Source organism: Pogona vitticeps, chromosome 2 (genome assembly GCF_051106095.1).
Source record: "Pogona vitticeps strain Pit_001003342236 chromosome 2, PviZW2.1, whole genome shotgun sequence".
Lineage (NCBI taxonomy): Eukaryota > Metazoa > Chordata > Lepidosauria > Squamata > Agamidae > Pogona > Pogona vitticeps.
The window spans coordinates 19,030,917-19,058,018 of NC_135784.1; the positions used below are offsets into that span (position 1 = coordinate 19,030,917).

The 27,102-nt window shown below is 45.6% G+C and overlaps 1 protein-coding gene across 1 annotated transcript; it reads right to left on the bottom strand.

Moving 5' to 3' along the window:
* Positions 1-6,548: 6,548 nt before the first annotated feature.
* Positions 6,549-27,061, bottom strand: LOC110071565 (uncharacterized). The gene is made up of 12 exons (XM_078386813.1): positions 26,205-27,061; positions 22,374-22,911; positions 22,016-22,118; positions 21,028-21,104; positions 18,119-18,245; positions 16,380-17,452; positions 15,947-15,953; positions 13,170-13,555; positions 12,812-12,914; positions 11,825-11,901; positions 8,969-9,095; positions 6,549-8,295 (listed from the first exon to the last, which is right to left on the bottom strand). Exons 2-12 carry the CDS (start codon positions 22,791-22,793, stop codon positions 6,956-6,958), a joined length of 3,840 nt encoding a protein of 1,279 aa, XP_078242939.1. The 5' UTR covers positions 22,794-22,911; positions 26,205-27,061; the 3' UTR covers positions 6,549-6,955.
* Between the last annotated feature and the right edge of the window lie 41 nt (positions 27,062-27,102).

The following is a 27,102-nucleotide window of genomic DNA, read 5'->3' on the forward strand; positions in this document are numbered from 1 at the left end:
GCACCACTGTATTATATTATTTTCATGCACCTTTCCAATATGAAAGACAAAGAGAGACCACGGGGAAGATGCAGTTCTGCCTCCTCTGGACCTCCTGACTGCTGGCAGTGTCACCTCAGGTCATCTTAGGATGACCTCTGCCGTTTTAAGGCAATTCTGCCTCTTATCCTTCCATCTCTTTGGGGAAATCGCCAAGCTTCACCAAAGGAAGTTCAACCAAGCCAGAAGCTCCCTGATGGGGACATTGTGGAGGGAACCTGGACTCTTGACTCCAGGCACCGGGGGGGGGAATTCCAGGCATATTTGATACCACACACAGCCTCGCTCCTCCTCCTCTGCCATTTATCCTTCCATCCACCACTCTTTATGCCTCTGCTCTCAGTCTTCTGCAGAAGAAACGACATGTCAAGCTGGTTTGATGGAAAGTGGGGGAAGGAGGAAGCCAGAGGCTGGCTTTGCCATAGGGAGCATTGGCTGCCACTGTGTGAATCAAGATTTGCTCACCTTAAGCCTTCAGGGGGATCTCACTCCTGCCACCTTTTGCCCTGCTGATGGCCGGAGCAGGAGGGAGTGGGGTGAAGGATCCCGGCAAAAAATATGTGTGGTTATTCAAGGCTCCTTGTCGTCATGCAAGAAGGTTTTTGAGTGTTCAGTTCATTGGGCTCGATGGGCAATTTAGGTTTGATGAGGGAGACCGAACAGGGTCAGAAGAATTGTTGCATAAACAGAATTTGAGAAATTTGTGCAATCTTTTGGGCTACAACTGCCAGAATGCCTCGGACAGCGTACTGAGACTTGTGTTCCAAAACTCACATACCCGCACACATCTAATGCATATCCGGCAGAACGAAAATAAAAATATAGAAGAAAAAAGATAAAAATTTTGCAAAATCTCAAAGATTTTAATGTGAGCTTTCCTGGACAAGTCCATTTCTTCCGACATCTGGGGTAAAATAGAGAGCTCACAAGTCAAACATTCACGCTGGCTTTAAGAGTCAATAGAGTATGGGTGCATCTTCTAATGTAGTGATCCATTATTCTTGGCTCTCCCCTTTACAGTGGTGCCTCGCTTAACGACGACAATCTGTTCCATGAAAATCACTGTTAAGCGAAAACATCGTAATGTGAAAAAAAAACCCACTGAAATGCATTGAAACCCCTTCAATGCATTCCAATTGGGTCAAAACTCACCGTCCAGCGAAGATCCTCCATAGGGCAGCCATTTTCACTGCCTGTCTTGCGAGGAATCCGTCCCAGAAAACAGCGGGGAACCATTTTGTTTACCCAGCAGCCATTTTGAAACCACCGATCAGCTGTTTAAAAAACGTTGTTTTGCGAAGAATCGGTTCCCGAAGCAGGGAACTGATCATTGCAAAGCGAAAAAAACCCATTTAGACCATTGTTTTGCGATCGCAATTGCGATCTCAAAAAGATCATCGTAATGTGGTTTCGTCATAATGCGGGGCAATCGTAAAGCGAGGCACAACTGTATTTGATTAACGTGGTTCCCTTGATGCACCTCCTTTTTCATGCAACAGTTGTAGGGTTGCTACATGGAAGAAGGGGCAGGGCTCCTGTAACAGCTTCATGAAAGGGAAGCTGAAATGCCACCTCTTAGGCAACTATTAATAGTACAAGAGTCCTGGCCTGCATTTATGTGGCAGCGAGTTCAAATTCCCACGATGCCCATCATTTGTTACTTTAATTTGTTACCCCACACCATCTTCAATATGAAATGGACTATCACTCTCCAGTTGGCCTTCTCAACCACACTAGACACTGTTCCAAGTCCTCCATACAGAGCATGTTATGACGGAAGGATGCCTAATCTACCCCACACTGCCGTCTACTGGATCACTTGATACAGTGCTCTCAATTCAAAATGGATAACAATTGCGAGCTTTCAGGTCGCAACTGAAAAAGAATTTATACACTTACGAAGAGGAAACTTGGACAGTTAGGAGGCATCTCTCCCAGCATATTTGTTTATTAATTTAATGCATTCATATACTGTTGACAGTGCAAATAACCCATCTAAGCAGTTTGTAGCAGCACAATACAACATTCCAACATCCCTAACATGAGCTGAAGAAGTCCCTGGAGGGAGGCCCAGGATATGCCTCTCTCCATATTTCTACCTATCTCCATATTTCTATCCCATAAAGCATTTGAGCGAACATTTTAGCAGCAAAAAGCCTTGAGGGTGGGAATTTATTTATTTATTTATTTATTTATTTATTTATTTATTTGATTTATATCACGCCCATCTGGTCGAGTAGACCACTCTATTAGCTGGCCCCCTCCAACATAAAAAACACCCTCTTCAGCTGCCCAACCTGACACTCAATAAGGTTACAGCATTTCAGTATTATTTCCAAGAAAGTTTCTCACTGAAATGCAGGCAAATGATTGCACCTGCTCAAGGGTATGTCCATCGAGTGACCAGTTATGTCTGGAGGCTCTCTTCCCAAAGACCATTGTCTTACTTTTTGAATAGTTGATTGTTCATTGTCTTTGCAGAATTGGGCAAATTTGATTCACATTCTTTTAAGGCCAATTTTATTCTAGGATAATTACACCAAGTCATCAGCATAGAGCAGCACAGATCTTAAAAGAACTGAATGGAAGAATAAAGGGGATGCCATTCTAGGGATCAGATCAATGTGAAAATTAAAAAGGAAGATGCTAGGATGCAATCTTGTTTCACCTCTCAGTTGACACAAATTTGTAGATAGAAGACCTGTTCTCACCTGCAGCATATTTTGATGTAGCTGCTGTATATAAGCCACAGGAGTCTTCTATCAATATTTGCTTGGGCCAATTTCTGCCATAGGTGCTGATCAAAGGCTGATGAAAAATCTACAAAGGCTACAAAGATATACTTACAGTGGTGCCTCGCTTTACGATTGCCTCGCATTATGACAAATCCGCTTTACGATGATCTTTTTGCGATCGCAATTGCAATCGCAAAACAATGGTCTAAATGGGGGAATTTCGCTTTGCGATGATCGGTTCCCTGCTTCGGGAACCGATTCTTCGCAAAATGATGTTTTTCTAACAGCTGATTGGCGGTTTCAAAATGGCCACCGGGTAATTAAAATGGCTCCCTGCTGTGTTTAGGGACGGATTCCTCGCTATAGGGACAGTGAAAATGGCTGCCGTATGGAGGATCTTCGCTGGACGGTGAGTTTTTACCCCATTGGAACGGGTTTCAATGTGTTTCAATGGGGTTTTTATTTAGCTTTACGATGTTTTCGCTTAACGGCGATTTTCCTGGAACGGATTATCATTGTTAAGCGAGGCATCACTGTATTTGGTCTCTTAGTGAATTTCCTCATTAAGTGGTACAGTATAAGACAAAAACCTGATCCATTGTCTTTCTCCCCTTCCTGAAACCTGCTTGTTCCTTGATTATAACAGAATGATTATGGTCCCATTCAAAGAGCTTGTTCAGAAGATACTGAGCATAGAGTTTGGAAGCCACATCAAGGAGGCGAATTGGTCTATTGTTATGAGGATTTGATGGGTTGTTTTTCTTACAAAATGGCACAATCATACTGGTGTGCTGACCTGGGAGAAGTTCTCCTGTACGGTTAATGTGGCTAAATAGATTGGCTAAAATAAGGGACTAGCAGTCATTGTCAACAGCAAACACCTCAGCAGGAATCGTATCCTCACCTGGGGCTTTGCCATTATGAAAAATCAAGATCAGAACCCTGATTTCTGCAGGAGAGACAGGCAGCCGTTCCGGGAGATTAGGTGCAATCTCACTTGCATTGTGGATGCCTGTCACGTCCGAAGATGCCACTAAAATGAGACCCATACTACCAATGTAATTGGATTGGCAATCTCAAAAGATTTCTGAGAAAAAGTCCCTCCCTATCAACTTCCAAAATTTTGGTTCATTCCCCTGTGTAAGGGCATGGCCCAGGGATCCCCACTTATTAGTTTAAAATACCTTTTCCTCTCTAAGGTTTTATATTCTCACCAATGGTGCTGCAGAAGAGATGTGGCTTTATCAGTACCAATGTGTTTTGTCTGTCTTGTCAGTTTACTCAGTTCCTTTTTGTTGGACTTCCAGTCCTTATCAAACCATGACCATGAATGACCTGGAATCATGTGATCTGTTAAAACTCTGGATTGTATTTCTTGAAATTTGAAGACCACTCTAAGAGGAAGATGGTCATTATCGGGTCTAACATCTGTTCCTAGATAAAGGTAAAGGTTCCCCTTGAGAATTTGTCCAGTCGTGTTCGACTCTAACACGAGTTAGAGCCGTTTCCAAGCCATAGAGCCAGCGTTTGTCCGAAGACAATCTTCCGTGGTCACATGGCCAGTGCAACTTAGACACGGAACGCTGTTACCTTCCCACCAAGGTGGTCCCTATTTATCTACTCGCATTTGCATGCTTTCAAACCACTAAGTTGGCAGGAGCTGGGACAAGCAACGGGCACTCACTCAGTCATGTGGACTTGATCATACAGCTGCAGATCTATAGACCTTATAGCACAGAGGCTTCTGCGGTTGAACCTGCAGCATCACCACCTCCCCATCATCAGTTCCTAGTGATTGCATATAAGGGATCACAGAAGGTGAACCCAGGATGTAGTCAACTACACTGGCTCCCTTTTCATTTAAATATGTATAATAACCTTTTGAGTGGTCCAAATGGGAACTATTAAGACAGACAAGTTGGAATTTATAAATCGAGCTAAATAGAAATTGGCGTGCTTGTTAATGATCTTATCTTGAGAGGTTCAAGATAACTGCCGGCTCAAGGTTGACTCAGCCTTCTATGTCAACTTGCTCTAGGCGGGTGGGTGGGAAGGTGTAGCCTGCATAATTAACTTCTAAACTGCTCATAGATTGCTTTAAGTGCTATCGGGCAGTATACAAGCAGCACACTTTACTTTGCTTTATTCCCTCCATTGCTCATGCCCGAGCTACCCAAAATAGTTGAGAGTACTTGAGGCAATTGGCCCAGGTTGCCTTTGTACAGGGGGAATGGAATAATCATGCCGCCCAGAGTGGTCGGAAGACCAGATGGGCAGGGTATAAATTAAATAAATAAATAAATAAAAATGCTGTACAGCAGGCTCTAGGATAACAGAAAACTCTGCAATTTTTGGGGCAGGTCCCTAGGAATTTTGTTTGCTCAAGCACATTAATTCTGGGCCCGAGTAAGAAAAGTGAAATCTATAAATTTTGCTTAGTTTACACAAAAGGAGATAGTTGAAAACAGGAGCAGGAGCAGCAGGAGCCCAATTCTGAAGAAGTGGCAGTTCTCAGGTAAACCTGCGAAAAACTTCTTTCTTCCCAGTGCTCTTAAAACTCTTGGGGGCCCAGAGTCGGTGGGCAAACATTCCCAGGACAGCACAAAAGGCATTATGGTATCCTTCAGGGCTCTTAAAGTAGAAGACAGATCCCTTTGCTCACTTAGGCAGCATAAAACATGGCCTGTTGATAAGTCTTGGCAAAGGTGAGTTCTGGGAATGAAGAGCACTGGATGCTTGGGTAGAGCAAACCCCACATAAACAAACAACCTATCTGTGGAGAGAAACAGCCCTTTCTCCAAGTCCAACAGGATTAACCTAAATGGCTCAGTCTTGATTTGCGAGTATACCTTCCTTCCAGGCCTCGCTGTGCTGAAGAATTCTTTCTCCAAAGAGGTACTAGTCCCCCTCTAATTGCCACTGCTTAGGCCGCATCTTGAGTACTGTGTCCAATTCTGGACACCACACTTCAAGGAGGATGCTAACAAACTGGAGCAAGTTCAGAGGAGGGCGACAAGGATGATCAGGGAACTGGAAACCAAGCCCTTGGAGGAAAGACTGAAAGAACTGGGCATGTTTAGCCTTGAGAAAATAAGGCAGGGAGTGATATGATAACGCTTTTCAAACACCTAAAAGGCTGTCATCCAGAGGAGGGGCAGAATCTGTTCCCAATCATTCCAGAGTGCAGGACTCACAACAATGGGCTCAAGTTATAGGGAGCCAGATTTTGGTTGAATTATCAGGAAAAACTTCCGAACTGTTAGAGCAGTACGACAAGGGAACCCATGGTCTCGAGAGGTGGCGAGTCCTGGAGGCATTCAAGAGAAATTTAGACACCATCTGACAGATATCCCTTAATTTGTGTTACTGCAGCGAGCAGGGGTTGGACTCAATGGCCTTATAGGCCCCTTCCAACTTCATGAGTATATGATTCCACACTTCTCCTTTCCAATAAGCAAAATAACTCGGTTTTATCAAGCAGTTTCCAATAATTAAATGGTTAAATTATTCAAACATTGCAGCTTTGAACCTCCTTGATTCTCTCTCACTTCTCCTGGCTCTTTACTTCACTTTGTGTAGTCCCAATGGATAAAAGTTTTAAAATCCCAGCTCTTCCTTTAGTAAAACAAATAAAAACAATAGAAGCTTCTTTACAGAAAGGATTAAAAAATCACAAGATTTGCTCCTCCCTCAAGCCAGAACTGGAAACAGTGAGTATACCCACCCTTGTTGTGTCTTCCAAGAAAATTTAAGAAAAAGACATGAGAACAAAAAGAAAAAAAATGATATTTTAATGCACTTTGATCAGGCCTATTTAAAATCCAAAAGAATGTGTCTTTTCCACATTCTAGAGTCCGAGCAGATTCTTCCCCTCAAGCAACACAGGCTTCTTTTACATCAACCAAAATGAATAGCTGTCAATTCTGTCATGGTCAGCAAGGATCTCCTTCTTCCTCCTCAAGCTCCTTTCGCACTCTGAACCTTGATAGATTTCCTCTCCTGAGCCAGTTCTTAGAGGGTTAGTGAGATTAGCGCCTGGAGCTTCTTCCACACTTTGAGCTTCTATATTGATGAACTTCCTGATTCTTTGATGGGTAGCGAGACAAGTATTCTGTATGAAGATCTTGATCACCTGCATTGTTCTTTTGTGGGGATTCTCTGATGCGCAGAAAGGTTAACACCTATTCCTGAAGCTCTTTCCAGAGTCTGTATGGTTTCTCTCCTGTGTAGATTCTTTGATGGATGACAAGATCATTCTTCCGCTTAAAGCATTTTTCACACTCCAAGCATTTATATGGTTTCTCTCCTGTGTGGATTCTTTGATGGATGACAAGAACATTCCTCTGCCTAAAGCATTTTTCACACTCCAGGCATTTATACGGTTTTTCTCCTGTGTGGATTCTTTGATGGGTGACAAGTACACTCCTCCGCTTAAAGCATTTTTCACACTCCAAGCATTTATATGGTTTCTCTCCTGTGTGGATTCTTTGATGGATGACAAGATCATTCCTCTGCTTAAAGCATTTTTCACACTCCCAGCATTTATAAGGTTTATCTGTGTGGATTCTTTGATGGGTGACAAGTACATTCCTCCACTTGAAGCATTTTCCACACACCGAGCATTTATAAGGTTTCTCTCCTGTGTGGATTCTTTGATGGATGACAAGATTATTCCTCTGCTTAAAGCATTTTTCACACTCCTGGCATTTATAAGGTTTCTCTCCTGTGTGGAGTCTATGATGGATGACAAGTATATTCCTCCACATGAAGCATTTTCCACACTCCACACATTTATAAGGTTTCTCTCCTGTGTGGGTTCTCTGATGGCTAGAAAGCTGATGCTTCCGATTGAAACTCTTTCCACAGTCTGAGCATTTATACAGTTTCTCTCCCCTGTGGATTCTCTGATGGATAGTAAGGTTATCCTTCCGGCCGAAACTCTTTCCGCATTCTGAGCATTTATAAGGTTTTTCTCCTGTGTGGATTCTTTGATGAGTAACGAATGCATTTCTCCACTTGAAGCTCTTTCCACATTCTGAGCACTTGTATGGTTTCTCTCCTGTGTGGATTCTTTGATGTCTGACAAGATCATTCCTCTGCTTAAAGCATTTTTCACACTCCAAGCATTCATATGGTTTCTCTCCTGTGTGGATTCTCTCAGGCTGAGCAAAGTTACCCCTATCACTGAAGCTCTTTCCACAGCCTGAGAATTCATATGGTTTCTCTCCCATGTGGGTCTTTTGATGTTCAGTAAGTTGCAACTGCTGCTTGAAATTCTTTCCACATTTGGTGCACTGAAATTGTGCCTTCAGTTCACAGACTCTTGTAGCTAAGCTCAGCCTTGGTCTTCTAGTTACACTTTGTTCCTCCTGGGGAAATTTAATTTTTCCCTTTCTGGTATGATATCTTTCAGTCCCTTGACCTATGTCATGAGGGATAAAACATTTCTTTCTCCATTTTTGTTTCTCTCCCATTTTTCTTCGCCTCTGTTCATTCTTCTTATCACTCTTTTTCCAATCGTCTGCAAGTGTAAACAGAGACACACAATCTTAGAGGAAGATGCCCTCAATTTCGAAAAGAAACCTCCATTAGAATGAGAAAGAAAAAGAAGCCAGTGGGGTGAGCTCTCATTTTTTTCCTGAGGCACGAAGAAGAGGGGAAGGCCAGTGAGAATGAGTCCTTTAGGCCAAACGCACACATTTGGAGATAACTTTACAGGAGAGAAGCTGTGGGCAGAGATCATGCTTAGGGATTATCTAAGACAGTGGTCCCCAACCTTTTCCCAACGAAAGACCAGTTTAGCGTGCAGGGGGCAGTGTCGGCATCCGTGTGCGGTTGGTGGGCGGGGCAACCATGTATATGTGCACTGGTGGGTGGGGCACCCGTGTGTGCATGTGGGGGACATGCATGTGTGTGTGGGCGTATGTGCAGGGGGCAGGAGATCTGTCACTGTGGCCCCATCCTGCCAAGGCCATGGCCCAGTACCAGGCCACGGACTGCGGGTTGGGGACCCTGGATTGAAGAAATTATCTTCTGTCTGAAAATACTAAATAAAAAACCCTCAAAAATATATATTACTATCCAAATCAACAACCTTGCAGTTTTGTTTGTTCTCCCTAGAGGATTCAAGGAGCAAATAGCGTTGGGAGTGGTCAGTGGATCCTCTCATTATAATATCCTGTATTTTCACTTACGCAGAGAGAGCACCATCCCATAATTCTCCTCCATGACCTCCCTGTGCAGAGCCTTCTGGCCGGGATCCATCAGGGCCTGCTCCTCCTTTGTGAAATGCACGGCCACCTCCTCAAAAGTCACTAGAAACTGAAATTAGATAAAAGTAATCAGTTACTGTTCACAGGTGAGTTAGCAGAAGTCCAACATAGTCAAGGGGACGATGGGCTCCACTGCAGAATCTCAAGCTCCCTCAACGGCAGTCACAGGAAATTCCACATGCAGGAGCATTAAAAAAGAAACTGAAAATCGTTTGGTTGTTGTGGGTTTTTCAGCCTCTTTGGCCGTGTTCTGAAGGTTGTTCTTCCTAACGTTTCGCCAGTCTCAACCTTCAGAACATGGCCAAAGAACCCGAAAAACCCACAACAACCATTAGATCCCGGCCATGAAAGCCTTCCTGAATAAACTGAAAAAATAGGGGAAGAGCTCTGTAAAACAGTGTTATTAAGTAGCAATGGGCACAAATCGAAAAAATTGTGATTTGTCGCAGTTCATAATTAATCAGGCTTGACGAATCACAAATTTACGATGTTTCTCCTGATGTATCGATTTATGGATTCATCTTTCCTTTAAAACACTATAAAGTGCCTCCCCATGCATGAAGAGACAACCACACTGAAGGGATTTTTCTCCCCCGACTCTTCTATATTGGCCCTCCAGGTTTTGTGGAGTTTGGGTTTCGGAGGTCCAAGTTATGTACCCACATATTGGGTCCCCCCATGAAAGTGACAGAGGCAGCTGGTGAAGTTTTCAATCAGGCACAGACGTGGGTGGCATGGAGGGACTTTGGTCTGCCACCAGGCACAGAGGCAGATGGCATTGAAGTAGTTTGGTTTCCCATCAGGCACGTTTAGAATTTATGAGGCTTTGGGGGGTGTTGGAGGGGTGGGGTGACTGTCTGGTGAGTGGGTTTCTTCTTTCTCCCCCTGGGTTATCGGGGTGCGACACTCAGTCAGTCAGGCAGGGTTTTTTTCTTCCCTTGGTGGCATAGTGGCAGACATGAGCCACATCGAATCAAGAGATTCAGAGAATCAGTTTCTGCCCTGAGAACTAAAATGTAGCCAGCTTAAGAAAGCCCTCCTGTGAAGAAGAACCGTTTAAAGAAATTAAACAAGAAAGCGAGCCGTCCCCTCCTCCTGTTCAGGCGGAAGAGATCAACAGAGAAGCAAGCACATGACATACAGGAATTATTAATATGACTTTGGAGCTGGTTCAAACAACAGGAGAAGAGAGAAAAGAGGGGGAAATAAGACAATCAATCATGGACGGGCTCTTGGTAACAGAAGAGTGGGAGGAAAAACCAATAAGAGGAAGGCATTGGGGGTCCTTGGCAAGCTTGGCAGCAGTGGAAGAGGAGGAGAAAAGGAGGCGTGAAGGGGAAGGAGGGGGAGAGGAGTGTAAGACTGAGTTTAAGCCGGATATAAGAAATGAATCTAAACCTTATGTTTTTGGAATACCCCAGAATACGGAGGGAGGTTCTGAAAGAGCTGGGAAGTCTATTTTAGGACCGGTTCCTCCAGGAACAGAAGTGCATGATCCATTAGAATGGACAGTATGTGTTTACCCCTGAGGCTCCAAGGCTCCTTGGAGGAAGGTGGTGCGTCCGGATCCTATCCCCACTGGAGTAAACTCGTACGAGGAGGACTGGGTCAGACATCCTTGTCGTGGGACCATAATGCGTGGTGCGGAGTACACCTATGCGAAAACCGACCGATAGAGAGAAATTTGGGATAGCGCCACATTAAGTGAAACTGTGGGTACTAATGACTCAGATATATATATGGTTATTTATGTGGGTAGCTTCCTAGAGTGGTTGTTTGACCACAGAGGCGGGATATAAATAAGTAAATAAATATTCTATGGAACAATTTCCTGTTCTTTAACAGTCCTGTTGGACCCAGTTGTATTTCATCCCTCCCCTCCTCACAAGATAAACAGTTTCGTTGAGAAAATGTCATGGGCATGAGATGGAGAGGGTGAGATTTTTATTGCTCTCTACCTCATACCTGAACTCAGAACTCATTCAATGATGCTGAAGGATGGGAGACGGAGGACAAGCAAAATCAAAATTATTTTCTCTAACCTCAGGATGGGAGGAAGAAGAAGAAGAAGAAGAAGAAGAAGAAGAAGAAGAAGAAGAAGAAGAAGAAGAAGAAGAAGAAGAAGAAGAAGAAAAAGAAGAAGAAGAAGAAGAAGAAGGGATATTCCTATAGACCAGCCTGATCCTTCAAGCTCCATCATAACCCTGTGTTGTCTTCCCAGAACACCTTATTCCCTGAAGCAGCAACAGAGGAAGTGAGGACATCCTCATTTCTTCCCACTTCAGGAACTATTTCTAGTTCTGAGAAAAGAACAATTTCGTCTGAGAGAACCAGTGGAAAATTTGCTTATTTCCTCCTCCCTCCTGATCGCTTTTCCTTTCGTGCTGCATCTCTGAGATGGACAGACTGAAAGGGGACTAAAAGCCCTCATCGTATACACTAAGACAACGAACGGTGACAAGGAATGATGTTCCAAATGGCATTTGTACGATCGCAGGCAATGCACATTGGGATACAAGGTTGCTGAAAAGAGAAAAGAGTGAATTTCGTCATGTCTTGGATAAGAGCTCCCCAAAGACATTTGTTTCGACTCTGAGGGAAGCAGGATTTCGGACGACATGAGCCTCGATCTGAACAAGCCAAGAGCCTTATAATGATTTCAGACCCAGGAGACCAAGAGAACCTTCCCACCCTCTTGGAGGTCTCTCAAGGTCAAGGGGGTTGGACTCAAATGGTCCAACTCCATTATTCTAGGACTCAATGGTTATCTTTTCCTACCGGATCTGGCTTTAGGGCGGTCATTTCCACTCCATCAGGGGAAGGACTTGAAGAAGGACTTGGGCTCCTTTCATCACCTGTGAGGGAAGCCAAGGAAATGAGGGAGATACTTTAGGACTGATAGCAATGATTACATGCTATCAAATCTTCCAGTGCTCTCTCTCCGAGTATAAAATAGACACAGAAGTGATTTAACCGTCTCTTCTTCTGGCCGCATCCTGGGACTCTGCAGCTTGCCCAAGGCTACACAGGCGGGATCGTTGTCTGGCACACCAAGTGGGGAATCAAAATCCTAAACTCTGGGTCCACAGATACCTAGCGCTTGGCAAATCTATCTCTGGATCAAAACACCCGTCAGCAGGGATACTTATGATTTAAATAAATCATATAATAACAGACAGAGGTTACAGAAATGAAACAATCAGTTGCGCACATATTAATCACACTGAAGCGGGCAGAAGGATTTTCCATACTTTTCCCAGAGAAACAGGGCTAGATCTAATGTAGGGATGAGAACTTTGCAGGGTTGTCTCCTGGGAGAGAAGAAGACGAAGATCCCCGCCACAGGTGCTACCAACCAAGAACTTTTAAGAAGCGTAAAGTCATGCAGCTGATGCCAATGCTCTGGGGAAGGAATGAGGGGAGGAGGAACCATCACAAAAAAAAACAAGCCTTGGGCCACCCTATATGTGGCTCACAATCCAAATGACTTGCACGACGGTCCTGAATCTACAACTCTGCGATTTTGGGATGTAAGCCTACACTATCATCTCCATATTGTCAAACTCCCCAGTATACTCCAAAACATTGGCTGGGATTCCTGTAGAAGTCTTAAGTGATTGAAACTAGCAAAATGTACAGGAAAAGCTGTTGCTCTCAGAACAGAGCCTCCAGTCCCTCCTTTCAGGAGGCCAGGAATTTCAGGGGGGGTTGAACCCAAGTTTTAAAAAAGTGGCCAGCCTGAAGAGAGACCTTGCTGGTCTTTACCCAGGGCAGTGGCTCTTCCGTCACCCTTCAATGACACTTCCTTCTGTTCAGCTTCCTCTGTCTCAGGAAATCCAGTGGCTGCCTTGCCTGACATAGTCTTCATCTGAAAGCAGAAGGCATAGAGAAAGAGCGGTTTGAGTAGCTAAAAATTCTAATCACTGTTACGAGGCCAGGATCATACCTTTGGATGTCTCTGCAGTAGGCCCTCCCTCCCTCCACAAAATTCATCAGGACCTCACCCTGGCTGAAGTGATTTGGAAATTCTACCTGGGCAGCTGGTGGGAATATTTTTTGGCAACCCACACATTTACCGCCCCCTGGAATTGTCAGTGTGAAAGGCAGTGAAACAGTCTCTCACCTGCTCTGCTTCCTGATTCTTCTCCTCCTCTGTCTGGCTCAGGAGGAAACCCTCAGCCAGGGCCACTGCCTGGGAAGTGGACTCTGCCCCACACTCTCGGACCCAGCTCTCCATCTCTGGGGGCAGGAGAGCCAGGAACTGCTCCAGGATCACCAGGTCCATGATCTGAGTCTTTGTATGCCTTTCAGGTTTGAGCCACTGATGACAAAGCATGTGGAGTCGGCTGCAAACATCCCGGGGGCCTTTGCCATACTGGTAGGCAAACCTCCTGAAGTGCAGGAGAAGCACATCTGAACAAACTGTGGCTATGCTCAGATCATTTTGCATTGTTATCTCCCGGATGGCCCCGCTGCTCCCAGGCTGATTTGGAAGAAGACATCCTGTTTCTGCTTCGAGGTGAGTGGATTCAGGCTCTTCCATTTTTAATCTCAAGTTTTCCACAGTCTTTTATTCTGCTAGTTTGTCTCTTGATGGGAAATCAGCAGGAAGGATTGTAACTGGTGAAGAACCACATCTATGACAGCTACAAGATTCTGCGTATAAGAAACACAAGAATATTCAAGGTAGGAAGGGCACTAGCAGTAGTGTGTATCTCTGTGTATTCAACCTAACAATGTCCATTTTAATATGATCTTCTTCCTTTCCATGACTTTTACTTCTCCTTCCTAGGACAGACCTCTGCCAGAACCTCACACTTCCCTTCTTTTGCAGATGGAAACAGGTGCAAAGTTAGCAAATAGTAGAGAGGAGGTTAGGATCATTTCCCAGAGGGAGAGAGCTCAGCCTCACAACCTTCCTCTCCATATCCAGGCCAATTTTATAATCCTTATACAGGTATGTCTAATCCAGACATAGGGATTGTAAGAAGAGTGGTCCTCGCCCTACCAGATAGGCGGGATATAAATAAAATAAATAAAAATAAATAAATAAAAATTATCTTGGCTCCCCCAACTCCTTCTCTTGTCTTCTGCTGCTTTTCATACAGAAACTGAATTAACACTCATTCTACCAATTCACAGGGAATACTGTTTTGGGAACCTTCTGTTGATATTACAGTTTGTCCTTCTCTACTTACTCTGGAGAACTCAGCATCTAAAATATGTAATGGGTGGATGCAGTTCTGAGTTAGCAAGAAGAATCTTGTTGAAATATAGCAACAGGAAATCTTCTGAGGTTTCCCGTCTGAGATTTCCTTTATTATTGTCTTCAGTAAATGTCTAGAGAACAAGATGAAGACATGGCTTAATAATCGCCTAGAGTAGACGAGTCGCCCAGATAGGCGGAGTATAAATCAAATAAATAAATAAATAAATAAAATTAGAACTGCAGAGCTGGAAGGAGCCCTATGGACGATCCAGCCCAGCCCTTGTTAAGGAGACCCAGTAGGGAATCAAACTCCCATCCTTCGGACCTTCAGGCAAAGACCCAAATCCCTGAGCTATCCAGCACTTCAATATCCTTCCGCCCTCTTGCCTGATTTTCTCCCCAGAAGGAGACATGCAAGTCCCTCCAAAGGGTCTGTTCCATTTTCTGCCTTTCTGAGGACTCTAGCAGAGGTATTTATTATCTCTGTCATGAATATACTTATTAGGGGTTGGCAATGACCAGTCACTCTTTGGGACATATCACAGAACTGGGAGACAAAAAAAACCCCACCTAGTAGGATGGCCACTTGACGGCATAAATATGCCAAGTTTATTTCAATGCTGGAACTTTTCCTTTCACCGACGTGGTTCTCATGGCTTCCCTCCCGATCCCCCTCTTAGTGCAACTGAGCGAAAAAAAGGAAGGATGAATGAATGAATGAATGAATGAACGGAGATCCCTGATGGGGGTTTTGCAGAGAAAGGGCCCTAAGCGTCTTTCTGCTAGGATTCCCATGGAAAGTTCGAGGCCCCTCCGAGCCCCTTTCCCGCCCCTCGCCCCCCTTCCCTTCCTTTCTCCCCCTAAACACTGACCAGACCCCCCCCCCTCGGAAAGAGAAGGGCGGCGGCGGCAACGGCTGCACCTCCTCAGCTGGGAGGTGGGAACGCGAAGAGGCCAGGCTGCGTTGGCGCGGGGGAAGGAGATGAGCGTTGCACTCCTTCCTCTCTGGGACCGCTCTAGGGAGCGAGACTCTCTCCCTGCTTTCCAAGGGACTTCTCGCCTGTGGCGAGGGTTCCCACCCCTCCCCCCATTCCTTTTATATATATTCTCTCTCTCTCTCTCTCTCTCGCTTCCGTCTTTCTCCTCCTCTGTCGGCAAAGTCGAGAGCAGGGAAGGAAGGGCGGTGGGAGCATCTGGAGTGAGGCCCCTCCGTTCCAGGCCGTGTGTCCTACTCTTAAGAGTCCCCCAGCCGCTCCTTCCGCTGTCCTGCGTCTTTTCTCTGCCTGGCGTGGCTTTTCTCTCCTCCGCTCTTTCCTCAGGATCTCCTCCTTTCCCCTCCTCCCCCCTCTCTCCACATCTCTCAAGCCGCCCCTTCTGCCCCCCTTTTCTCTCCCTGGCCGTTTCCTCCCGGACAAGCCTTCTCCTCCTGAGGCTCCATTCAGCTCCCCCCGCCCGCCACAGGCGAGATCCTGCACGGATTTCTCCCAAAGAAGGGATGAAGTAACTACTGTAGTTACAAGTAATTGCACTTCCTGTAACTGGGAACTTCCCCGTTCTGGCCTCTTGCTTTTCTACTCCCTACCTGAACTGGAGGGAGAGATGAGGTAACTAGTTACAAGTAACTGCACTTCCTGTAACTGGGAACTTACAAGTTCAGTTTTTTGTCTCCCCCCCCCCCCCGCGTTCCCTACCTGAACCCTGGAAGGAAGGAAAGAGGTGGGATGAGTTGTTTGAAGAAGTAGCTTTTATTAATTGGCAGGAACATATTTGACAAAACAAATAAAACAAAAACATAAAAAAGCAAGAAAAATGATTTTACCTATTTTATTTATATTATTTCTATGCTGCCTTTTGTCCCATAGGGGGCCTAAGGCAGCTATTAACAGATGAAACAAAGAATTCCTCCCTTTTAACATGAGCTTCTTGGATCAAGTCCAAGATGGAAGAGTGAGATGGAAGGTGACAAACCTTTCTCCACATTTTTGCACTTTCTTTGGGAACCTGTTTGTGAATTACATTTAGGTGGAACACTGCCACAAATAGCCAACCACACTTAGGGCGCTTGGCTAACATACTGATTAGCCCATGAAGTGGGTTACCTCCATAGTGATGTATTTTTCACACTGAGCTTTTATAAGGTTTCTGTCCTGCGTGGATTCTCTCATGCCTAGAAAGATGATGCTTCCAACTGAAACTCTTTCCACAGTCTGAGCATTTATACAGTTTCTCTCCTGTATGGATTCTATGATGTTTAGTAAGGTTATCCTTCCACCTGAAGCTCTCTCCGCATTCTGAGCATTTATAGGGTTTTTCTCCTGTGTGGATTCTTTGATGACTAAGGAGTTCCTTTCTTGACTTGAAGCTCTTTCCACAGTCTGAGCACTTGTATGGTTTCTCTCCTGTGTGGATTCTTTGGTGACTAACGAGTTCCTTTCTTGACTTGAAGCTCTTTCCACAGTCTGAGCACTCGTATGGTTTCTCTCCTGTGTGGATTCTTTGATGAATGACTAGTTGATGCCTTTGAGTAAAGCATTTCTCACATTCTGAGCATTTATAAGGTCTCTCTCCTGTGTGGGTTCTCCGATGCCTAGAAAGATTCTGCTTCTGATTGAAATGCTTTCCACAGTCTGAGCATTTATACAATTTCTCTCCCCTGTGGATTCTCTGATGGATAGTAAGGTTATCCTTCCGGCCGAAACTCTTTCCGCATTCTGAGCATTTATAAGGTTTTTCTCCTGTGTGGAGTCTTTGATGTCTGACAAGATCATTCCTCTGCTTAAAGAATTTTTCACACTCCAAGCATTCATATGGTTTCTCTCCTGTGTGGATTCTCTCAGGCTGAGCAAAGTTACCCCTATCACTGAAGCTCTTTCCACAGCCTGAGAATTCATATGGTTTCTCTCCCATGTGGGTCTTTTGATGTTCAGTAAGTTGCAACTGCTGCTTGAAATTCTTTCCACATTTGGTGCACTGAAATTGTGCCTTCAGTTCACAAACTCTTGTAGCTAAGCTCAGCCTTGGTCTTCTAGTTACACTTTGTTCCTCCTGGGGAAATTTAATTTTTCCCTTTCTGGTATGATATCTTTCAGTCCCTTGACCTATGTCATGAGGGATAAAACATTTCTTTCTCCATTTTTGTTTCTCTCCCATTTTTCTTCGCCTCTGTTCATTCTTCTTATCACTCTTTTTCCAATCGTCTGCAAGTGTAAACAGAGACACACAATCTTAGAGGAAGATGCCCTCAATTTCGAAAAGAAACCTCCATTAGAATGAGAAAGAAAAAGAAGCCAGTGGGGTGAGCTCTCATTTTTTTCCTGAGGCACGAAGAAGAGGGGAAGGCCAGTGAGAATGAGTCCTTTAGGCCAAACGCACACATTTGGAGATAACTTTACAGGAGAGAAGCTGTGGGCAGAGATCATGCTTAGGGATTATCTAAGACAGTGGTCCCCAACCTTTTCCCAACGAAAGACCAGTTTAGCGTGCAGGGGGCAGTGTCGGCATCCGTGTGCGGTTGGTGGGCGGGGCAACCATGTATATGTGCACTGGTGGGTGGGGCACCCGTGTGTGCATGTGGGGGACATGCATGTGCGTATGTGCAGGGGGCAGGAGATCTGTCACTGTGGCCCCATCCTGCCAAGGCCATGGCCCAGTACCAGGCCACGGACTGCGGGTTGGGGACCCTGGACTGAAGAAATTATCTTCTGTCTGAAAATACTAAATAAAAAACCCTCAAAAATATATATTACTATCCAAATCAACAACCTTGCAATTTTGTTAGCTTCTCCCTAGAGGATTCAAGGAGCAAATAGCGTTGGGAGTGGTCAGTGGATCCTCTCATTATAATATCCTGTATTTTCACTTACGCAGAGAGAGCACCATCCCATAATTCTCCTCCATGACCTCCCTGTGCAGAGCCTTCTGGCCGGGATCCATCAGGGCCTGCTCCTCCTCTGTGAAATGCATGGCCACCTCCTCAAAAGTCACTAGAAACTGAAATTAGATAAAAGGAATCAGTTACTGTTCACAGGTAAGTTAGCAGAAGTCCAACATAGTCAAGGGGACGATGGGCTCCACTGCAGAATCTCAAGCTCCCTCAACGGCAGTCACAGGAAATTCCACATGCAGGAGCATTAAAAAAGAAACTGAAAATCGTTTGGTTGTTGTGGGTTTTTCGGGCTCTTTGGCCGTGTTCTGAAGGTTGTTCTTCCTAACGTTTCGCCAGTCTCAACCTTCAGAACATGGCCAAAGAACCCGAAAAACCCACAACAACCATTAGATCCCGGCCATGAAAGCCTTCCTGAATAAACTGAAAAAATAGGGGAAGAGCTCTGTAAAACAGTGTTATTAAGTAGCAATGGGCACAAATCGAAAAAATTGTGATTTGTCGCAGTTCATAATTAATCAGGCTTGACGAATCACAAATTTACGATGTTTCTCCTGATGTATCGATTTATGGATTCATCTTTCCTTTAAAACACTATAAAGTGCCTCCCCATGCATGAAGAGACAACCACACTGAAGGGATTTTTCTCCCCCGACTCTTCTATATAGGCCCTCCAGGTTTTGTGGAGTTTGGGTTTCGGAGGTCCAAGTTATGTACCCACATATTGGGTCCCCCCATGAAAGTGAGAGAGGCAGCTGGCGTAGTTTTCAACCAGGCACAGACGTGGGTGGCATGGAGGGACTTTGGTCTGCCACCAGGCACAGAGGCAGATGGCACTGAAGTAGTTTGGTTTCCCATCAGGCACGTTTAGAATTTATGAGGCTTTGGGGGGTGTTTGAGGGGTGGGGTGACTGTCTGGTGAGTGGGTTTCTTCTTTCTCCCCCTGGGTTATCGGGGTGCGACACTCAGTCAGGCAGGCAGGTTTTTTTTCTTCCCTTGGTGGCATAGTGGCAGACACGAGCCACATCGAATCAAGAGATTCAGAGAATCAGTTTCTGCCCTGAGAACTAAAATGTAGCCAGCTTAAGAAAGCCCTCCTGTGAAGAAGAACCGTTTAAAGAAATTAAACAAGAAAGCGAGCCGTCCCCTCCTCCTGTTCAGGCGGAAGAGATCAACAGAGAAGCAAGCACATGACATACAGGAATTATTAATATGACTTTGGAGCCGGTTCAAACAACAGGAGAAGAGAGAAAAGAGGGGGAAATAAGACAATCAATCATGGACGGGCTCTTGGTAACAGAAGAGTGGTAGGAAAAACCAATAAGAGGAAGGCATTGGGGGTCCTTGGCAAGCTTGACAGCAGTGGAAGAGGAGGAGAAAAGGAGGCGTGAAGGGGAAAGAGGGGGAGAGGAGTGTAAGACTGAGTTTAAGCTGGATATAAGAAATGAATCTAAACCTTATGTTTTTGGAATACCCCAGAATACGGAGGGAGGTTCTGAAAGAGCTGGGAAGTCTATTTTAGGACCGGTTCCTCCAGGAACAGAAGTGCAATTGGGTGAACATGATCCATTAGAATGGACAGTATGTGTTTACCCCTGAGGCTCCAAGGCTCCTTGGAGGAAGGTGGTGCGTCCGGATCCTATCCCCACTGGAGTGAACTCGTACTAGGGGGACTGGGCCAGACATCCTTGTCGTGGGACCATAATGCGTGGTGCGGAGTACACCTATGCGAAAACCGACCGATAGAGAGAAATTTGTGATAGCGCCACATTCAGTGAAACTGTGGGTACTAATGACTTGGATATATATATGGTTATTTATGTTGGTAGCTTCCTAGAGTGGTTGTTTGACCACAGAGGCGGGATATAAATAAGTAAATAAATATTCTATGGAACAATATCCTGTTCTTTAACAGTCCTGTCGGACCCACTGAAGTTGTATTTCATCCCTCCCCTCCTCACAAGATAAACAGTTTCGTTGAGAAAATGTCATGGGCATGAGATGGAGAGGGTGAGATTTTTATTGCTCTCTGCCTCATACCTGAACTCAGAACTCATTCAATGATGCTGAAGGATGGGAGACGGAGGACAAGCAAAATCAAAATTATTTTCTCTAACCTCAGGATGGGAGGAGGAGGGGGAGGAGGAGGAGGAGGAGGAGGAGGAAGAAGAAGAACAAGAACAAGAACAAGAACAAGAAGAACAAGAAGAAGAAGAAGAAGAAGGGATATTCCTATAGACCAGCCTGCTCCTTCAAGCTCCATCATAACCCTGTGTTGTCTTCCCAGAACACCTTATTCCCTGAAGCAGCAACAGAGGAAGTGATTGGTAGTAGGGCCATCCCATGGGCTCGCCTGAAACACGACATCCTCATTTCTTCCCACTTCAGGAATTATTTCTAGTTCTGAGAAAAGAACAATGTCATCTGAGAGAACCAGTGGAAAAGTTGCTTATTTCCTCCTCCCTCCTGATCGCTTTTCCTTTCGTGCTGCATCTCTGAGATGGACAGACTGAAAGGGGACTAAAAGCCCTCATCGTATAGAGTAATACACTAAGACAACGAATGGTGACAAGGAATGATGTTCCAAATGGCATTTGTACGATCGCAGGCAATGCACATTGGGATACAAGGTTGCTGAAAAGAGAAAAGAGTGAATTTCGTCATGTCTTGGATATGAGCTCCCCAAAGACATTTGTTTCGACTCTGAGGGAAGCAGGATTTTGGACGACATGAGCCTCGATCTGAACAAGCCAAGAGCCTTATAATGATTTCAGACCCAGGAGACCAAGAGAACCTTCCCACCCTCCTGGAGGTCTCTCAAGGTCAAGGGGGTTGGACTCAAATGGCCCAACTCCATTATTCTATGACTGTATGATTATCTTTTCCTACCGGATCTGGCTTTAGGGCGGTCATTTCCACTCCATCAGGGGAAGGTCTTGAAGAAAGCCTTGGGATCCTTTCATCACCTGTGAGGGAAGCCAAGGAAATAAGGGAGATACTTTAGGACTGATAGCAATGATTACATGCTATCAAATCTTCCAGTGCTCTCTCTCCGAGTATAAAATAGACACAGAAGTGATTTCACCGTCACTTCTTCTGGCCGCATCCTGGGACTGTACAGCTTGCCCAAGGCTACACAGGCAGGATCGTTGTCTGGCACACCAAGTGGGGAATCAAAATCCTAAACTCTGGGTCCACAGATACATAGCGCTTGGCAAATCTGTCTCTGGATCAAAACACCCATCAGCAGGGATACTTATGATTTAAATAAATCATATAGTAACAGACAGAGGTTACAGAAATGAAACAATCAGTTGCGCACATAATAATCACACTGAAGCGGGCAGAAGGATTTTCCATACTTTCCCCAGAGAAACAGGGCTAGATCTAATGTAGGGACGAGAACTTTGCAGGGTTGTCTCCTGGGAGAGAAGAAGACGAAGATCCCCGCCACAGGTGCTACCAACCAAGAACTTTTAAGAAGCGAAAAGTCATGCAGCTGATGCCAATGCTCTGGGGAAGGAATGAGGGGAGGAGGAACCATCACAAAAAAAAAAAACAAGCCTTGGGCCACCCTATATGTGGCTCAACAGCCAAATGACTTGCACGACGGTCCTGAATCTACAACTCTGCGATTTTGGGATGTAAGCCTACACTATCATCTCCATATTGTCAAACTCCCCAGTATACTCCAAAACATTGGCTGGGATTCCTGTAGACGTCTTAAGTGATTAAAACTAGCAATTCATAGAGGAAAAGCTGTTGCTCTCGGAACAGAGCCTCCAGTCTCTCCTTTAAGGAGGCCAGGAATTTCAGGTGGGTTGAACCCAAGTTTTAAAAAAGTGGCCAGCTTGAAGAGAGACCTCATGGTGTTTACCCAGGGCAGTGGCTCTTCTGTCACCCTTCAAAGACACTTCCTTCTGTTCAGCTTCCTCTGTCTCAGGAAATCCCCTGGCTGCCTTGCCTGACATTGTCTTCATCTGAAAGCAGAAGGCATAGAGAAAGAGCGGTTTGAGTAGCTAAAAATTCTAATCACTGTTACGAGGCCAGGATCATACCTTTGGATGTCTCTGCAGCAGGCCCTCCCTCCCTCCACAAAATTCATCAGGACCTCACCCTGGCTGAAGTGATTTGGAAATTCTACCTGGGCAGCTGGTGGGGATATTTTTGGGCATCTCACACATTCACTGCCCCCTGGAATTATCGGTGTGAAAGGCAGTGAAACAATCTCTCACCTGCTCTGCTTCCTGATTCTTCTCCTCCTCTGCCTGGCTCAGGAAGAAACCCTCAGCCAGGGCCACTGCCTGGGAAGTGGACTCTGCCCCACACTCTCGGACCCAGCTCTCCATCTCTGGGGGAAGGAGAGCCAGGAACTGCTCCAGGATCACCAGATCCAGGATCTGAGTCTTTGTATGCCTTTCAGGTTTCAGCCACTGATGACAAAGCGCGTGGAGTCGGCTGCAAACGTCCTGGGGCCCTTTGCCATCCTGGTAGGAAAACCTCCTGAAGTGCAGGCGAAGCACATCTGAACAAACTGTGGCTCTGCTCAGATCATTTTGCATTGTTATCTCCTGGATGGCCTCGCTGCTCCCAGGCTGATTTGGAAGAAGACATCCTGTTTCTGCTTCAACACGAGTGAATTCAGGCTCTTCCATTTTTTTATCTCAAGTTGTCCACTTTCTTTTCTCCTGCCAGTTTGTTTCTTGATGGGAAATCAGCAGGAAGGATTGTAATTGGTGAAGAACCACATCTATGACAGCTACAAGCTTCTGCCTATAAGAAAGAAATGAATATTTAAGGTAGGAAGGGCACTAGCAGTAGGACGTATCTCTGTGTATTGAACCTAGCTACGTCATTCTAGCACCTGCCTGTCACAATGGAACCTTGGCAGGAGAGCCAATGAGGGGGGCGGAAGGCGGGGGCTGGAGAGAAGGGTACAAAAGGAGGAGTCTGGAGGAGACAGAGAGTTCAGTTCAGTTCAGTTCTGTGTGAGCTAGATTAGATTAGAGTTCTGTGCGAGGTAGATTAGAGTTCTGTGTGAAGCTCTGGAGGAGTATGAGATTAGAGAGAGTTCTGTGTGAAGCTTAGGTGGAGTGTGAGATAGATTGGTGGAGTGTGAGAGTGGAGGAGTGTGAGACTGTGAGTCACTGAGAGTATAGTGAGAGGACGAACATATAGATTGAGATCAGAGGTTCAAAGAGGATTGACTGAGGTAGATTAAGATCAGAGATAGGGAATATATTGAAGTAAGAGGTTTGATACAACCTAATTTATATATGTGATTTGCTTCCTGTGATTACCACTGTTATTTTCAACCAATAATGAACCCCACCCTGATAAATAAACTTAATGCGTTTGTTAACTGGTGTGTCCTTGAATTAATTGATGTTTAAAAGAAAACATCTGGTGGCAGTGTGAGAAGATAGATGCAGCTTGCGTCTTTGTGAGGAACCAGAACATAATATAGGTCACAGAGATGGAGGTCATCTTTAATCATCTTTAATATGATCTTCTTCCCTTCCATGACTTTTGCTTCTTCTTCCTAGGACAGATCTCTGCCAGAACCTCACTCTTCCTTTCTTGTTTTGCAGAGGGAAACAGGTGCAAAGTTAGCAATTAGTAGAGAGGAGGGTAGAATCATCTCTCAGAGGGAGAAAGCTCAGCCTCACAACCTTCCTCTCCATACGTAATTCCAGACATAGGGATTGTAAGATTATTTTGGCTCCTCCAACTCCTTCTCTTGTCTTCTGCTGCTCTTCAAAGCGAAACTGAATTAACACGCATTCTACCAATTCAACTGGAATACTGTTTTGGTATATCCTGGTGATACTGCAGCTTGTCCTTCTCTAGTTACTCTGGAAAACTCAGCATCTAAAATATGTAATGGGTGGTGGCAGTTGTGAGCTAACAAGAAGGGTCTTTTTTTTTCCAAAAGGAGAACCTCATTTGGGGGTTCCAGAAAGCTCCAATAGTGATTCTTGTTGAAATATAATAACAGGATATCTTCTGAGCTTTCCAGCATTATTGTCCCCAGTAAATGTCTAGAGAACAAGATGAAGACATGGCTTAATAATCGCCTAGAGTGGACGAGTCGCCCAGATATGCGGTGTATAAATCAAATAAATAAATAAATAAATAAATAAAATTAGAACTGCAAACCTGGAAGGAACCCTATGGATGATCGAGCCCAGCCCTTGTTAAGGAGACCCAGAAGGGAATCAAACTCCCATCCTTCGGATCTGCAGGCAAAGACCCAAATCCCTGAGCTATCCAGCACTTCAATATGCCTCCGCCCTCTTGCCTGATTTTCTCCCGGGAAGGAGACATGCAAGTCCCTCCAAAGGGTCTGTTCCATTTTCTGCTTTTCTGAGGACTCTAGCAGAGATATTTGTTATCTCTGCCATGAATATACTGTACTTATTAGGGGTTGACAATGACCAGTCACTCTTTGAGACATATCACAGATTGGTGTGTGTTTAGTCGTGTCCGACTCTTCGTGACCCCATGGACCAGAGCACGCCAGGCCCTCCTGTCTTCTACTGCCTCCCAGAGTTGTGTCAGGTTCATGTTGGTTGCTTCGCAGACACTGTCCAGCCATCTCATCCTCGGTCGTCCCCTTCTCCTCTTGCCGTCACACCTTCCTAACATCAGGGTTTTTTCCAAGGACTCTTTTCTTTTCATGAGATGGCCAAAGTACTGGAGCCTCAGCTTCAGGATCTGTCCTTCCAGTGAGCACTCAGGGTTGATTTCCCTTAGAACTGATAGGTTTGTTCTCCTTGCAGTCCAGGAGATTCTCAAGAGCCTCCTCCAGCACCACAATTCAAAGGCATCAATTCTTCGGCGGTCTGCTTTCTTTATGGTCCAGCTCTCACTTCCATACATCACGACAGGAAAAACCATAGCTTTGACTATTCGGACTTTTGTTGGCAAGGTGATGTCTCTGCTTTTCAAGATGCTGTCAAGATTTGTTATCGCTTCCCTCCCAAGAAGAAGGCGTCTTTTAATTTCAGGGCTGCTGTCTCCATCTGCAGTGATCATGGAGCCCAGGAAGATAAAATTTGACACTGCCTCCATATCTTCCCCTTCTATTTCCCAGGAGGTGATGGGACCAGTGGCCATGATTTTAGTTTTTTTGATGTTGAGTTTCAGACCGTTTTTTGCACTCTCCTCTTTCACTCTCATTACAAGGTTCTTTAATTCCTCCTCACTTTCTGCCATCAGAGTGGTATCATCTGCATATCGGAGGTTGTTGATATTTCTTCCGGCAATCTTAATTCCGGCTTGGGTTTCTTCCAGTCCAGCCTTCCGCATGATGTATTCTGCATATAAGTTAAATAAGCTGGGGGACAATATACAGCCTTGCCGTACTCCTTTCCCAATTTTGAACCACTCAGTTGTTCCATGACCAGTTCTGACTGTTGCTTCCTGTCCCACATATAGGTTTCTCAGGAGACAGATAAAGTGGTCAGGCACTCCCATTTCTTTAAGAACTTGCCATAGTTTGCTGTGGTCCACACAGACAAAGGCTTTCGCATAGTCAATGAAGCAGAAGTAGATATTTTTCTGGAACTCTCTGGCTTTCTCCATAATCCAGCGCAAGTTAGCAATTTGGTCTCGAGTTCCTCTGCCTCTTCGGAATCCAGCTTGTACTTCTGGGAGTTCTCGGTCCACATCACAGATTGGGGGGGGGGGGGGCAGAAAAACAAACCCCACCCAGTAGGATGGCTATAAGTCGATTCCACTTGACGGCATAAATATACCAAGTTTATTTGAATGCTGGAACTTTTCTTATCACCGACTTGATTGTCATGGCTTCCCTCCCGATCCCGCTCTTAGTGCAACGGAGTGAAAAAGGAAGGAAGGAAGGAAGGAAGAATGAATGAATGAATGAACGGAAATCCCTGATGGGGGTTTCGCAGAGAAAGGGCCCTAAGCGTCCTTCTGCTAAGATTCCCAGCCTCTCTCCATGGAAAGTTCGAGGCCCCTCCGAGCCCCCTTCCCTTCCTTTCTCCCCTTAAACACTTAAACACACAGATTGGGGGGGGGGGCAGAAAAACACACCCCACCTAGTAGGATGGCTATAAGTCGATGCCACTTGAATGCTGGAACTTTTCTTATCACCGACGTGGTTCTCATGGCTTCCCTCCCGATCCCTCTCTTGGTGCAACGGAGTGAAAAAGGAAGGATGAATGAATGAATGAATGAATGAACGGAGATCCCTGATGGCGGTTTTGCAGAGAAAGAGCCCTAAGCGTCTTTCTGCTAGGATTCCCAGCCTCTCCCTATGGAAAGTTCGAGGCCCCTCCGAGCCCCTATCCTGCCCTCCGAGCCCCCTTCCCTTCCTTTCTCTCCCTAAACACTGACCAGACCCCCCACCTCGGAAAGAGAAGGGCGGCGGTGGCAACGGCTGCACCTCCTGAGCTTGGGGGGCGGGAACGCGAAAAGGCCAGGCTGCGTTGCCGCGGGGAAGGAGATGAGCGTTGCACTCCGTCCTCTCTGAGGCCGCTCTAGGGAGCGAGACTCTCTCCCTCCCTGCTTTCCAAGGGACTTCTCGCCTGTGGCGAGGGTTTCCCCCCTCTTTATCCCTTTTATATTTTATCTCTCTCTCTCTGTCTTTTCCCGCTCCCTCTTCCTCCTCCTCTGTCGGCAAGTCCAAGAGCCGAGAAGGGAGGGCGGTGGGAGTAGCTGCAGTGAGGCCCCTCCATTCCAGGCCGTTAGTCCCACTCTTAAGAGTCCCCCGGCCGCTCCTTCCGCTGTCCTGCGTCTTTCCGGACCCTCTGCTGTTTCCTCAAGTGTGCCTCCTTTTTCCCTTCCCCTCCGCTCTCTATATCTCTCAGGCCGCCCCTTCTGCCCCCTTTTCTCTTCCGGGCCGTTTCCTCCCGGACGAGCCTTCTCCTCCTGAGGCTCCATTCAGGTCCCCCCCCCCGCGACATCCTGCACAGATTTCTCCCAAAGAAGGGATGA